This window comes from Ranitomeya variabilis, chromosome 5, assembly GCF_051348905.1.
Source record: "Ranitomeya variabilis isolate aRanVar5 chromosome 5, aRanVar5.hap1, whole genome shotgun sequence".
In the NCBI taxonomy this organism is placed as follows: Eukaryota; Metazoa; Chordata; class Amphibia; order Anura; family Dendrobatidae; genus Ranitomeya; species Ranitomeya variabilis.
The window spans coordinates 631,181,054-631,197,290 of record NC_135236.1 but is presented as its reverse complement, the minus strand read 5'-3'; the positions used below and the strand labels follow the sequence as shown (position 1 = coordinate 631,197,290).

General features: G+C 49.7%; 1 protein-coding gene across 1 annotated transcript; it reads right to left on the bottom strand.

The window, feature by feature from the left end:
* Positions 1-328: 328 nt before the first annotated feature.
* LOC143773900 (histone H2A type 1) lies at positions 329-798 on the bottom strand. The gene has a single exon (XM_077261199.1). It carries the CDS (start codon positions 773-775, stop codon positions 383-385), a length of 393 nt encoding a protein of 130 aa, XP_077117314.1. The 5' UTR covers positions 776-798; the 3' UTR covers positions 329-382.
* Between the last annotated feature and the right edge of the window lie 15,439 nt (positions 799-16,237).

The following is a 16,237-nucleotide window of genomic DNA, read 5'->3' as shown; positions in this document are numbered from 1 at the left end:
GCTCAACACTAGTCATAACCCTTAGTGAGGCTACTAATCTGATAAACCGGCTTCCCCACTAATGCTGGTAAGAGCTCGCTGCCTCGTTCCCCGCCATCTCCTGTGTAAGCCGCACACTCTGCAGCGTATGTTATAGAATACTGTGGAAATCGCAAACTGCTGCGATGTCACCCGGAGTAACATGTGGCAGGAAGAACATTACGCCTCTGCCCTGTGGTGACCGCAGTACAGATCGTGTATAGTTGTATCTATATACCGCGGGGGCACATGTGTTAGCGGACACTAGTGCAGACCATCGGCCGATATCAGCTCTTATGAGAAGATGTGGGTGGCTCTTAGAAGAGCCTTTGGGTGTGTGGACAGGGAAGATCGGCAGCAGCGCTCACTTGCTCTTGCTCGCCTTGCTGCTCTCGGTCTTCTTGGGCAGCAGCACGGCCTGGATGTTGGGCAGGACGCCCCCCTGGGCGATGGTCACCCCACCCAGCAGCCTGTTCAGCTCCTCGTCATTGCGCACCGCCAGCTGCAGGTGTCGGGGGATGATGCGGGTCTTCTTGTTGTCCCGGGCAGCATTGCCGGCCAATTCCAGGATCTCAGCGGTCAGATACTCCAGCACAGCGGCCAGATAGACCGGAGCGCCGGCGCCCACCCTCTCGGCGTAGTTGCCCTTGCGGAGAAGCCTGTGCACACGGCCGACTGGGAACTGCAGTCCTGCCCGGGATGAGCGGGTCTTGGCCTTAGCGCGGACCTTTCCTCCTTGTTTGCCGCGTCCAGACATGGAGACGATAATGTCAGAAAATTGTGTGGAGACAAGACCGTGTTCGCTGGTTTCTATAGGCTCATGCCCCGCCTTCCTACCTGTCATTGGACGGATCTGAATCTGCCAATAGCGAAGAGAATTGAGGAGCCACCAATGAGCTACAGAGGGCGGAGCTAATAACAGTTCATTTCATGTAAATCTCTATGTTCCCCTACATAGCGCTGTACGTGTCCGGATTGTGTTGTGTACCCCTGTAATGCGATATTCCCCACGTGCCTTCCATATAGAACTCCATGTAGTAATGCGTCCTTCAAAATAGAGCTTTGATCACACAGCTCTGCCGGACAATAGGTGATGGCTCTAACAAGAGCCTTTGTGATAATACAACAACCCATCTGCACGTGCAGGAGGGCTCCTCACTCACGTAATATCATATACTGACTCCCCGCTGTAACCGCTCTGATCCGACCAGAGTCAGGCAAGCCTCATATATTTCATAGGAGCCTGGTGTGAGCGCTGCGGCCTGGGGTGGGGGAAGTGTAGCGGGAATCTGCACAAACACGGGCACTAAGGTGTTAAATGGAGGAGGAAACACTTATTGGGTATTGGTTGGCGCTTTGGGCCGATGATTCTCTGTCTTTTGCAGTTGAAGGATCGGTTATTCACTATTATTCCGTCTCCCCCGCCCCGGCTCCGTCTCCCCCGCCCCGGCTCCGTCTCCCCCGCCCCGGCTCCGTCTCCCCCACCCCGGCTCCCCCGGCTCCCCCGCCCCGGCTCCGTCTCCCCCGCCCCGGCTCCCCCAGCTCCCCCGCCCCGGCTCCGTCTCCCCCGCCCCGGCTCCCCCGCCCCGGCTCCGTCTCCCCCGCCCCGGCTCCGGCTCCCCTGGCTCCGTCTCCCCCGCCCCGGCCCCGGCTCCGTCTCCCCCGCCCCGGCCCCGGCTCCGTCTCCCCGGCCCCGGCTCCGTCTCCCCGGCCCCGGCTCCGTCTCCCCGGCCCCGGCTCCGTCTCCCCGGCCCCGGCTCCGTCTCCCCCGCCCCGGCTCCGTCTCCCCCGCCCCGGCCCCGGCTCCGTCTCCGTCTCCCCCGCCCCGGCCCCGTCTCCGTCTCCCCCGCCCCGGCCCCGGCTCCGTCTCCCCCGCCCCGGCTCTGTCTCCCCCGCCCCGGCCCCGGCTCCGTCTCCGTCTCCCCTGCCCCGGCCCCGGCTCCGTCTCCGTCTCCGTCTCCCCCGCCCCGGCCCCGGCTCCGTCTCCCCCGCCCCGGCTCCGTCTCCCCCGCCCCGGCTCCGTCTCCCCCGCCCCGGCTCCGTCTCCCCGGCTCCGTCTCCCCCGCCCCGGCTCCGTCTCCCCCGCCCCGGCTCCGTCTCCCCCGCCCCGGCTCCGTCTCCCCCGCCCCGGCTCCGGCTCCCCCGCCCCGGCTCCGGCTCCGTCTCCCCCGCCCCGGCCCCGGCCCCGGCTGTTAAAGGGAACCTGTCACCCCCAAAATCGATGGTAAGCTAAGCCCACCAGCGTCAGGGGCTTATCCTACAGCATTCTGTAATGCTGTAGTTAAGCCTCCAATGTATCCTAAAAGATGAGAAAAAGAGGTTATATTATACTCACGCTGGCGGTACGATCCAAGTCGCGGTCCGGTCCTGGGCCTCCCATCTTAATAGGATGACTTCCTCTTCTTGTCTTCACGCTGTGGTGCGCAGGCGCCGGGAAAGGTCAGAGGGGCCTGCACACTGCAGTACTTTGTGCTGGAGCCGCAGCGTGAAGACACGAAGAGGACCAAAACAAAAGTCAAGGGTGCGCACTATACTTAGGCAGGGGTGCTCTGGAGAAAAAGAGTCCAATATACAGGTCCTTCTCAAAAAATTAGCATATAGTGTTAAATTTCATTATTTACCATAATGTAATGATTACAATTAAACTTTCATATATTATAGATTCATTATCCACCAACTGAAATTTGTCAGGTCTTTTATTGTTTTAATACTGATGATTTTGGCCTACAACTCCTGATAACCCAAAAAACCTGTCTCAATAAATTAGCATATCAAGAAAAGGTTCTCTAAACCAGAGGTCCCCAACCGCCGGTCCGCGGACCAGGACCGGGCCGTTGGGGTTTTTCAGCCGGTCCGCGGCGCCCCTGTTCAGCGGTCACGTGGGACCGCTCATTAGAGAAATGAATAGGCGGCTCCACCTCCCATAGGGGCGGAGCCGCATAATTCATTTCTCTAATCAGCGGTGCCGGTGACCGCTGACAGAGGAAGAGGCTGCGGCACCGAAGACCAGCTGTCCGGGGGAAGGAGCGGGACGCCGGGAGCAGGTAAGTATCGCATATTCACCTGTCCGCGTTCCACACGCCGGGCGCTGTCTCCATCTTCCCGGCGTCTCTCCGCACTGACTGCAGGCAGAGGGCGCGATGACGCATATAGTGTGCGCGCCGCCCTCTGCCTGATCAGTCAGTGCGGAGAGACGCCGGGAAGATGGCGCCGAGGAGCTGCAAGCAAGACAGGTGAGTATGTGTTTTATTATTTTTATTGCAGCAGCAGCAGCACAGCTATGGGGCAATAATGGACGGTGCAGAGCACTATATGGCACAGCTATGGGGCAATAATGGTGCAGAGCACTATATGGCACAGCTATGGGGCAATAATGGTGCAGAGCACTATATGGCACAGCTATGGGGCAATAATGGTGCAGAGCACTATATGGCACAGCTATGGGGCAATAATGGTGCAGAGCACTATATGGCACAGCTATGGGGCAATAATGGTGCAGAGCACTGTATGGCACAGCTATGGGGCAATAATGGTGCAGAGCACTATATGGCACAGCTATGGGGCAATAATGGTGCAGAGCACTATATGGCACAGCTATGGGGCAATAATGGTGCAGAGCACTATATGGCAGAGCTATGGGGCAATAATGGTGCAGAGCACTATATGGCACAGCTATGGGGCAATAATGGTGCAGAGCACTATATGGCACAGCTATGGGGCAATAATGGTGCAGAGCACTGTATGGCACAGCTATGGGGCAATTATGAACGGTGCAGAGCACTATATGGCACAGCTATGGGGCAATTATGAACGGTGCAGAGCACTGTATGGCACAGCTATGGGGCAATAATAAACGGTGCAGAGCACTGTATGGCACAGCTATGGGGCAATAATGGTGCAGAGCACTATATGTCACAGCTATGGGGCAATAATGGTGCAGAGCACCAGGGAAACAAGCATGGTGCTCCCACTCATTCTGAACCTATGGTAAGTTGAATCACATTCTCATTATAAATGTCATAATTATATGATAAGTATGCACTAAGCTCCATCCCTCCATAACCCCACCCCCATATGACCAAAGCCCCGCCCCTGCCCAACCCCCACCGGGCCATGGAAAACTGGTCTTGCTTAAAGCCGGTCCCTGGTGCAAAAAAGGTTGGGGACCTCTGCTCTAAACGACCTATTACCCTAATCTTCTGAATCAACTAATTAACTCTAAACACATGCAAAAGATACCTGAGGCTTTTAAAAACTCCCTGCCTGGTTCATTACTCAAAACCCCCATCATGGGTAAGACTAGCGACCTGACAGATGTCAAGAAGGCCATCATTGACACCCTCAAGCAAGAGGGTAAGACCCAGAAAGAAATTTCTCAACAAATAGGCTGTTCCCAGAGTGCTGTATCAAGGCACCTCAATGGTAAGTCTGTTGGAAGGAAACAATGTGGCAGAAAACGCTGTACAACGAGAAGAAGTGACCGGACCCTGAGGAAGATTGTGGAGAAGGACCGATTCCAGACCTTGGGGAACCTGAGGAAGCAGTGGACTGAGTCTGGTGTGGAAACATCCAGAGCCACCGTGCACAGGCGTGTGCAGGAAATGGGCTACAGGTGCCGCATTCCCCAGGTAAAGCCACTTTTGAACCATAAACAGCGGCAGAAGCGCCTGACCTGGGCTACAGAGAAGCAGCACTGGACTGTTGCTAAGTGGTCCCAAGTGCCAGAGTCTGGAGGAAGACTGGGGAGAAGGAAATGCCAAAATGCCTGAAGTCCAGTGTCAAGTACCCACAGGTAGTGATGGTGTGGGGTGCCATGTCAGCTGCTGGTGTTGGTCCACTGTGTTTCATCAAGGGCAGGGTCAATGCAGCTAGCTATCAGGAGATTTTGGAGCACTTCATGCTTCCATCGGCTGAAATGCTTTATGGAGATGAAGATTTCATTTTTCAGCACGACCTGGCACCTGCTCACAGTGCCAAAACCACTGGTAAATGGTTTACTGACCATGGTATTACTGTGCTCAATTGGCCTGCCAACTCTCCTGACCTGAACCCCATAGAGAATCTGTGGGATATTGTGAAGAGAAAGTTGAGAGACGCAAGACCCAACACTCTGGATGAGCTTAAGGCCGCTATTGAAGCATCCTGGGCCTCCATAACATCTCAGCAGTGTCCCAGGCTGATTGCCTCCATGCCACGCCGCATTGAAGCAGTCATTTCTGCCAAAGGATTCCCGACCAAGTATTGAGTGCATAACTGAACATTATTATTTGATGGTTTTTTTGTTTGTTATTAAAAAAACACTTTTATTTGATTGGACGGGTGAAATATGCTAATTTATTGAGACAGGTTTTTTGGGTTATCAGGAGTTGTAGGCCAAAATCATCAGTATTAAAACAATAAAAGACCTGACAAATTTCAGTTGGTGGATAATGAATCTATAATATATGAAAGTTTAATTGTAATCATTACATTATGGTAAATAATGAAATTTAACACTATATGCTAATTTTTTGAGAAGGACCTGTATTATAGATAACTCCGGCACACCATAAATCTTCAGCAGTAAATGTATATTTATTATCTCAATTCAGTAGACAGCGGGATGCCATACAGAAAAGAAAAACGATCACAATTGTGGGTATCCCCAACGTTTCGGCATCAAATAGCCTTTCTCAAGGGGTATCAGTTTATTTGTGATGCGACCAACAAGGTGAAAGGCTCCCGCTTAATCTTTTCAGCGTCCGGAACAAGGCTCCAAGTAAGGACAAAATGACAAGGACAAAACCTGACCGCAGCATTTTGTCCTTACTTGGAGCCTTGTTCCGGACGCTGAAAAGATTAAGCGGGAGCCTTTCACCTTGTTGGTCGCATCACAAATAAACTGATACCCCTTGAGAAAGGCTATTTGATGCCGAAACGTTGGGGATACCCACAATTGTGATCGTTTTTCTTTTCTGTATGGCATCCCGCTGTCTACTGAATTGAGACACGAAGAGGACGTCATCTGATGAAGATAGGAGGCTCCGGACTGCGATGCCCATCGGACAGGACTGGGACTGTCCCTGGGTGAGTATAATATAACCTCTTTCTCATTTTTTAGGATACATCGGGGGCTTATCTACAGCATTACAGAATGCATTACAGAATGCTGTAGATAAGCCCCTGATGCTGGTGGGCTTAGCTCGCCCTCGATTTTGGGGGTGACAGGTTGCCTTTAAGCACCACAATACAATTTTTGCAGCTAAAGCACAGTGGACTTTGGTAAAAAAATGTGTTTTTCTTTTGTTATTAATCTGTCTTTAATGTTTAATTCATTGTTTTGATTTCTAAAACTCTTTATTATTGATTTGTATGTATGCATACTTATATATTTCTCTTTTTTTATTTCTAACTATTCGTCTTGTAATAAACTTGTTTGACAGCTATGAGTTGAAATTTCATTTCCTTGCGGATTTACGTTCTATGGGATAATGGGGAAGAGACAAAAGGTCGGGGGTGCAGTAGCTCTGGTGGTGGTGAGGCGGCAGAATGGTTATTGCAGGCTTTCCTGAAGAGATGAGTTTTCAGGTTCCATCTGAGGGATCCAAGGGTGTGCAGAACGACGGATGATATCACCTAACACTAACTCGTAACACTGGTCCGCGGTGCTGGGTGACGTCCTCTGATGCTGTGTATGGGCGGATGGTTCTGTTGCAGCTTTTGGTTACTGAATTCCAGGTTTGTGTTTTCAGTTTCTTCCTGCAGCTCGTGGTGTCAGGAGTCCTAGTGGCTATATCTGATATATGATCTGGGACTAGAGTTTTTTTTCCGATATCTTGACCTAGAACGACTTTCTTGGGTTTCTCAAGCAGATCTCTCTACATCTCTTATAAGGGGGCAAGTCCAGGCGTTTAATAAATCTATGTTAAGATGTCATCTAGACACCGAAGAACCTGCTCTTATTGGGGGCTGATTAGTATCGGGCTCAGCGTCTCTGCAGGGTACAATATCGCCTGTACAGCTGCCTGTAATATCGGTCCCAGCCTGGGACGTGTCTTCTAGACTCTCCCCTCTGATTTTCCTCCCCCTCTTTCCATACTGGAGCCCGCACCGCGGACTTCGGGTGATGCGGTCTGTTCTCATTGATCTATAACAAAGTAAACCGATCTCTGGGGGGTATATCCGCACTGTGCCCCCCAAAGACCCCTCCACGCACACAGTACACACCCTGGTGTGCTGTGGTTACTACAAAGCAGAAATCCAAGTCCTGCCGTGAGATGAATGTTCTGATTCTGCTACATATTTTTAAACTGATCAGATTCGTGTGGATTTCAGGGGGCAGATAATATTCACAGGGAATGTGGCGGTATGAGGCAGTTGGACGCCCTGTGTACCGGGTGCGTAGACTCCTATGTGATGACCACGTCCTGGACACTAATGTTTCGGATGGATGGCGCCTCTGAAGGTTATTATAACTTCACCGGAATAATGGCGACAGATCCCCGTGTTTGGGGGTAGACAGCTGGAAGGACAGGACCCGGTGTTATCAGCGGGGTAGTAGAGCTGCCCCCACCTGTATACACAGCGATCACCGCTACAGCAGAGGGACCGGTAATAATCTGACGACAAAGAACAGAGATTGAGCGGGAAATTCAAAACCACCAACGGACCTGTAATCAGCCAATGAGGGAGAGACATCCGCAGGCGGGAATATCCGCCTCCATTTAACTCCTTGGGACAGATGATGGCTATTTCCCAATGTTTCCAGGAAGCGGCTAGTCAGCTGTGCCAGGACTGTAAACCCTGCAGCTTGGAAGGCTGTGAATTCAGTGAGATGTCTCGATAGTAGCCGCACCCAGTGTTCTATGAAGAGCCGGCTTCGGCTCAGGACAGGAGCTTTGTCCCCTGTATAAACTGTACTTATCCCTCGTGTGTGATCTCAGTAACATGACGCCGGATCATTCACATCACGCCATGAATCTCTGCTCTGTGGTGACCGCAGTAATGTGGAGCACGGATAGTGTATAGTTAACTCTAAATACCGCCTGGCGCCGCTGTGTTAGCAGACACTAGTGTGAACGGTCCCTAGATCAGCGGTGCGGCTCTTCGGAGGAGAATGTGGGTGGCTCTTAGAAGAGCCTTTGTGTGTGTGGACAGAGGAGATCGGCAGCAGCGCTCACTTGCTTAGTAGTGCGGGGCATCAGCCTATAGAAACCAGCGAACACGGTCTTGTCTCCACACAATTTTCTGACATTATCGTCTCCATGTCTGGACGCGGCAAAACAAGGAGGAAAGGTCCGCGCTAAGGCCAAGACCCGCTCATCCCGGGCAGGACTGCAGTTCCCAGTCGGCCGTGTGCACAGGCTTCTCCGCAAGGGCAACTACGCCGAGAGGGTGGGCGCCGGCGCTCCGGTCTATCTGGCCGCTGTGCTGGAGTATCTGACCGCTGAGATCCTGGAATTGGCCGGCAATGCTGCCCGGGACAACAAGAAGACCCGCATTATCCCCCGACACCTGCAGCTGGCGGTGCGCAATGACGAGGAGCTGAACAGGCTGCTGGGTGGGGTGACCATCGCCCAGGGGGGCGTCCTGCCCAACATCCAGGCCGTGCTGCTGCCCAAGAAGACCGAGAGCAGCAAGGCGAGCAAGAGCAAGTGAGCGCTGCTGCCGATCTCCCCTGTCCACACACCCAAAGGCTCTTCTAAGAGCCACCCACATGTTCTCATAAGAGCTGATATCGGCCGATGGTCTGCACTAGTGTCCGCTAACACATGTGCCCCCGCGGTATATAGATACAACTATACACGATCTGTACTGCGGTCACCACAGGGCAGAGGCCTAATGTTCTTCCTGCCACATGTTACTCCGGGTGACATCGCAGCGGTTGCGATTTCCACAGTATTCTATAACATACGCTGCAGAGTGTGCGGCTTACACAGGAGATGGCGGGGAACGAGGCAGCGAGCTCTTACCAGCATTAGTGGGGAAGCCGGTTTATCAGATTAGTAGCCTCACTAAGGGTTCTGACCAACGAGTCTGAAGTTGTTTTGTTGTTTTCTTACTCGGCAATGTTTTTTTTATAGGTTTAACAACAAATCAGCATCACAATAATAACATGCAATGCAGGGAGGTGCGCTGATGTGAATACACTTAAAACTGCTACAAAAAAAATAAATAAATAAAAAATAAAAAGTGGCACAAATATGGGCACCAAAGAGAGTTGAAGAACCTCTTATTTTGGCGCTGGGTTCTCCTCCGAGTGGCGGATAATGGATGTCGGGGGTCGCTGTCAGCGCAGTGTAGGCATCTTCCGCAATGATCTGCATGTGTAGATTCAGCAGTGTAGGAAGCACCAGGAGGCTCCTCATTCACCCACTAAATAAATTAGATCAGCCGACATGTGCCCGAAAACACGCGGACTCGACACCGGAGCCGCTTATAGTTCGCGGACACGACCTGTTATGTATACTTGTATATGGGATCGATGATTTTATTAGAGGCAGCCATCCATACCAGAGTTTAGTGCCCAGGACGCGGTCATTTAGGAGTCTACATGCCGAGTCCATTTATCAATCCAACCACATTCCCTTTCACTATTCGCAGCCTTCCTACAACCCACACGAATCTGTGCAGGAAAATATAAATATCAAAATCTCCTTTACTTCACATCAGGACTTGGATTTCTGCTCTGTAGTATCAGCAGCATAACAGGGTGACTATGAAGAAACCTCTATGTACGGCCCAGTGCGGATACATCCCCTTACACTCCGGGTAGATTTCTGTTCTCGATTTTAGAATGAGAACAGCATCAACTAAGTCCAGAAAACAGATTGAACGTCTTAATACCTCAATGTACAGCGTGTGAAGCCTGCAGTGGCAGTCACACAAGCACAGTGCCCCTTACTCTCTAATTGGTTGAACGCGGAACAATTGATGATTTGAATTTACCGCTCAATCTGTGTTTTTTTCCCGCCTCTCTTTATTATGCTAAAAAGAAGTTAAAAAAAAAAAAAAACCTCATTTCGGCGCCTCTGCTTCGTGGAGGAAGGAGACATTTTGTTCTCCATTAATAACAACGTGAGATTCATGTCTGGAAATATGTCACTCTCTATTAGTTCTTGGCACAGTGGGTACAATCCTCTATTAGTTCTTAGCACAGTGGGTACAATCCTCTATAAATGCTTGGCACAGTGAGTATAATCCTCTATTAGTTCTTGGCACAGTGCGTGTAATCCATTATTAGTACTCCGCACAGTGGGTATAATCCTCTTTTAGTTTTTGACACAGTGGGTACAATCCTCTATCAGTGCTTGGCACAGTGGTTAAAATCATCGTTCTTGGCACAGTGGGTATAATCCTCCATTAGTGCTTGGCACAGTGCGTGTAATTCTCTATGTGTTCCTGGCACAGTGGTAACACTCCTCTATTAATGCTTGGCATTGTGGGTATAATCCTCTTTTAGTTATTGGCACAGTGGGTGCACAACAAAGGCCACATATGCTGCATACTCCCCATTTACTCCTGAATACTTGTGTAATGCTGCATGTCTTCCACATAAACCTGTATAATCTATAAATAAGGTTGAACACCCACAGCACCTTATACCTCCGATTAGTGATGTGTATCCTCTATATAGTCATATATATTTCCATACATTGCAGTAAACGCTATACAGCCTCGGTATAGTGATGAATCCAACATCGTGCTGATGCGTACATATACTGCTGTATACCTCCATATAGTGCTGTCTACTCTCCAGAAAGGGATGTGGGCACTCCATATATTGCTGTAAATGCTGTATATTTCCAAATACTCCATATTCAACATAGCGCTGCATATAGCCAATTACCGTTCCATACACCCATTTTTTTTTATGCCAATCAAGTAGTACTGTATACCTCTATATAGCGCTAATTACCCACAATATAGTCTGGTATTCCTGAATATACTGCAGCATCTCTTGTATCCAGATAGTGCTCCATACCACCATACAGAGCTGTATAATCCTGATATAGTGCTGTGTGCGCTCCCTAATTGCTGTATATCTCCATATAGTACCGGGTATCTCCATATACTGCACGGCACCCTCCATATGGTGATCTATACATCCCATCTAGCTATGTGGATGGCCAAAAAGTGCTATATAATCTCCACCTGGCGCCATGTAACCCTCTGTATGGCTGCATCTGCCCTCTACACTGCTGTACACGCTCAATTCAAATACTGTTGTATTTTTCCCACAAAATGTTGTATTGCCATAAAACACTGTATACACCCATGTAATGCTGTATACCACGCTTATAGCGCCACATACCCCCATATTGTGCTGTATCCGCCAAGATGATGCTGTGAATATCGCACAAGATATTGCAGTAAACCCGACCTCTATATAGTCCTGTATTCTGCCATAGAACCCCTTCGGGGCTCTTGACTTGTTATGTAGTTTTTGAGGTTGTTGTTTTTTTTTTTAAGTTTCCTGATACGATCTTATGGGGTGCCCGGACCTGGATATGTCTATTAGACTCCTGTATGAAACGTAAGGACCATTGATCGCAGGACGCAAACACATTTCCGATATCTATCCGTCCTGAAAGTACGTGTTACAGAAAGACAAAGAACAGACTCCAGCGCTGAAAGGCTGCAGTGTTAACCCCCGAGCCACCGTGCCGCTCAACAATACATAAAAACTCCCGGAACCAGAGCGCAGGAATAGGAAACTGTAGCCTCTCACTTAGAAGATGTGGGCGGCTCTGAAAAGAGCCTTTGGGTTGTCAGGATAGAAGAGATCACAGTTAACCTCCGAAGCCGTAGAGAGTGCGGCCCTGGCGCTTGAGCGCGTACACCACGTCCATAGCGGTGACGGTCTTCCTCTTGGCGTGCTCGGTGTAGGTGACGGCGTCACGGATCACGTTCTCCAGGAAGACTTTCAGGACTCCGCGAGTCTCTTCATAGATGAGGCCGGAGATGCGCTTGACGCCTCCTCTGCGGGCGAGACGGCGGATGGCAGGCTTGGTGATGCCCTGGATGTTATCACGGAGCACCTTCCTGTGCCGCTTGGCGCCGCCCTTCCCGAGACCTTTCCCTCCTTTGCCGCGACCAGACATCTTCTACTCAGTTAGCAGAAATTAATGACTGATCAGCACCGACTCCTCCTTTATATAGGGAATGGTGGACACGTGAGAGGACAGCGGATATTACCCAGGGCGGGGCTTATAGAGTCTACATTAGCTCCTCCCTCCCCTGCTGATTGGCTGAAATCAGAACTGTTAGTGAGCTTGAATTTCCCGCTCATTGTTCAGTTTCCAGCTTGTAATATAATGTAACTTCTTCCCCCGTGATGAGAATTATCCCAGATACAGTCTATAGATAAAAGGGCAGCACAAAGAGAGGGGAGCAGACAGGGCCCCCGTATATGGCAGGAGGATATAACGGACACGGCCCAGGCTGTGACCACTGCTGACATTACAGGCAGCCGCACAGGGGATCTCACACCGGCATATAGACAGCGGGGGGCGGAGCTAATAACAGTTCATTTCATGTAAATCTCTATGGTCCCCTATATAGCGCTGTACATGCCCGGATTGTGTTGTGTCTCCCTGTAATGCGTTATTCCCCACGTGCCTTCCATATAGAACTCCATGTTGTGATGCATCCTTCAAAATAGAGCTTTGATCACACAGCTCTGCCGGACAATAGGTGATGGTGATGGCTCTAACAAGAGCCTTTGTGATAATACAACAACCCATCTGCACGTGCAGGAGGCTCCTCACTCACTTAATATCCTATACTGACTCCCTGCAGTGTCTGCTCCGATCCGACCAGACTCAGACAAGCCTCATATATTCCATAGGATCCTGGGGTGGGGGACGTCACCGCTTCTGTGCAGCGCTGAGGAAACCGTGTACATGTGGAGCGGGAATCTGCACAAACACGGGCACTGAGGTGTTAAATGGAGGAGGAAACACTTATTGGGTATTGGTTGGCGCTTTGGGCCGATGATTCTCGGTCATTTGCAGTTGAAGGATCGGTTGTTCGCTATGATTCTCCCGCTCAGTCGCTGTTAGATGGATGTCGGATTATTACCTGCCTCTGTTCCCCCAGATTGGAAGCAGACTAATCACCAATGCCCAGGGTCGTCAGCTCACCGCACTACTACTCTCACTATCTCTTGCCGGCTCAGCAGTACTACCCTCTCAGCAATCCCCCACACCCGGGCTGCTGATGGATAAAGCCGGTCACATCCCTGCACGCAGCCGGACATTGGCTCCTCAGGAGGCGGCAGCTTCTTTGTGGCCCGGGTATTACTGAGGTATTGTACCATCATGTTCTATCACAGACCTCCTGCCTGTAGCTGTGGAACTGATCTCTACCTAGATTGCAGGAATAAACTAGTAAAGTAGATGAATCAGTCTGCCCCGAAATGTCGCTTCTAGGACGTTTCCCTGTCAGTATATCCCCCACAATACTGATTGTACTAAAGTGCCGGAAAATGTAATGCAGCCGTCTCCGGGTCAGACACACGGGACACATCTCCCCATCTCCGGCAGTAACAACCACTGACAGCACGGAGGCCACTGATCCCCGGGGAGACTTCATCCTCTTAGGAGCCTCCTGATGCTTCCTTCACTGTTGAATCTAAACATGCAGATCATTGCGGAAGATGCCTACACTGCGCTGACAGTGACGCCCGACATCCATTATCCATTACTCGGAGAACCAAGCGCCAAAATAAGAGGCAGGACTCATTCAAATCTTTGAAAATGGGCTGTTTGCCCACTTTGATGCCAGTGCTGATGCCCAAAACCCATTTGGGCCAGGGTAACAGGACCTTTGTTTGATGCAGGGCATCACTATCTATGGATTCTAAGTGTGAGATCAGCGGCCCAAAGTCATATAACCCCTTAAAAAACATCAGCTACTTATTCAAATATGTGACAATCAGCTGTTTGCCCACTTTGACGCCAGTTCTGGCGGCCAGAACCCATTTGGGCAAGGCTGGAGGTGCTTGGTTTTGATGTGGGGTTCCCTGTTCCATATGTCTGCAGTGTGACATCAGTGGCCTACAGTCATTTAACCCTTTCTTCAACGCTCTTTGGTGCCCATATTTGTGCTAGTTTTATTGTTTTTTTTGTAGCTGTTTTTAAGTGTATACACATCAGCGAACCTCCGTGCATTGCATGTTATTATTGTGACGCTTATTTGTTGTTGCTAAACCTATAAAAACAGAAAATAAAAATTTGCCGAATAAGAAACCAACTTCAGATCCGAATAAGGAATAAGAAAACAACTTCAGCCTTGTCCCCGACATCCATTACTCGGAGAACCCAGCGCCAACATAAGAAGTAGTCTGTTAGAAGTTCCTTATTATATCTTCTATCTTCCCTCACGTAATCCCCGGTCCTCCCAAGACCTCCTCATCTCCCCCACGCTTATTCGCTCCTCACCCAATCGCATCCAAGACTTCTCCCGAATATCACCCATCCTCTGGAATTCAGTGCCCCAACACATCCGGTTATCCACTACTTTTGGATCCTTCAAAAGAAACCTGAAAACCCATCTCTTCAAAGAAGCTTACAGCCTGTAAAGACTACACGGCCACCTCAACACCACTGGAGCTACTGCAACCCTTGACCTACTGTCTCCTTCAACACAATCCTGTAGATTGTAAGCCCGCAAGGGCAGGGTCCTCTTCCCGCTGTACCAGTCTGTCATTGTTAGTTTTGTTTACTGTAAGTGATATTTGTATTTTGATGTAACCCCTTCTCATGTACAGCACCATGGAATTAATGGTGCTATATAAATAAACAATAATAATAATAATTATTGTAGGACTTCCCACAGACCCAGCAGGACATGTTGGTCATGAATAGTGTTGAGCGATACTTTCCGATATCGGAAAGTATCGGTATCGGAAAGTATCGGCCGATACCGTCAAAATATCGGATCCAATCCGATACCGATACCCGATCCCAATGCAAGTCAATGGGACGAAAATATCGGAATTAAAATAAACCCTTTATAAACTTGTAGGTTCATTCTACATGAAGGAAAACAACTAAGAATAATGTAGGATGTATTGGGGGACGTGGCGGAGATATTAAAGGGACAGAGGTTTAGCCCAATGTAATAGAATAGCAGGATTTTTAATTTTTTTTTTTGAAGTTTGGCGTTAGAAAGAATTTGACTATGTTATTTTTTTTTTTTTTTATGTCAGATATTGATGTTTCACTACTTCCACGCCCTTCACCTTCTTTTTTACTTCTCCCACGCTTTCTTCTTAATTATCCTCATCATCAGCTTCTTTGACATCAACTTCTTCACCTTATTCATCTTCTTCTTCATCTTCTACCTATTATTTTTTGGGTTACATTGTTCATATTCTTTTTATTTTACTATTATCTTCATCATATTCAACTTCTTCATCATATTCTTATTTGTGACAGGCATTCCCGTAGTTGTTATCTATAAAAGTTTGAAGATTACACCTTCCGTTCTGCCTGTCACAAACCAGTTACATTTGTCCGCGTTCAGTTTGGCCTGCAGCATCAGGCTTTATCCAGGGGCACCACGAGGAGGAACGGACTCACCCCCATACACTGCTTAGTCTTCTTCTGCTTATAATTTACATAATATTTTTTTGCTCTGATATTTTGTGTTATGCTTAATGTCCTTCTGCTCTTTGTTCTGCAGCCTCTTGTTCTTCTGCTTCTCGGTCTTCCAGGTCGTCGTCGTCTCCAGGGTCGTCGTCTCCGGGGTCGTCGTCATCGGGGTGGTCTCCGGGGTCGTCGTCATCGGGGTGGTCTTCAGGGTCATCGTCTCCAGGGTCGTCGTCATCACGGTGGTTGTCGTCTCTGGTGTCGTCGTCATCTTAGGGGTGTTCTTCCGGGTCATCGTGTTTAGTCTCTTGAACTTGGAAATGTAGCAGAAGGTACAAGAAGGCTGAGAAAATGCCGAGAACCAGCTGATGGAACTGGAACTCGGATGGCTACCCGAAGGTCCAAGAGCCAATGGAACTACCGAGGACCAGCTGACGTTACTGGAACCCGGTTACTAAGCAGGAGGTACCCGTGCCTGAAAGCACTACCAAGGACCACCTGACGTTGGTGGAACTCGGATACCCAGAGGGAGGCACCTAAGCCAAAGGCTCTGCCCGGAACCAGCTGACGGTACTGGAACCAGGATGGGGAGCAGAAGGTACAAGAGCAAAAGACACTGCCGAGAACCAGCTGACGGTGCTGGA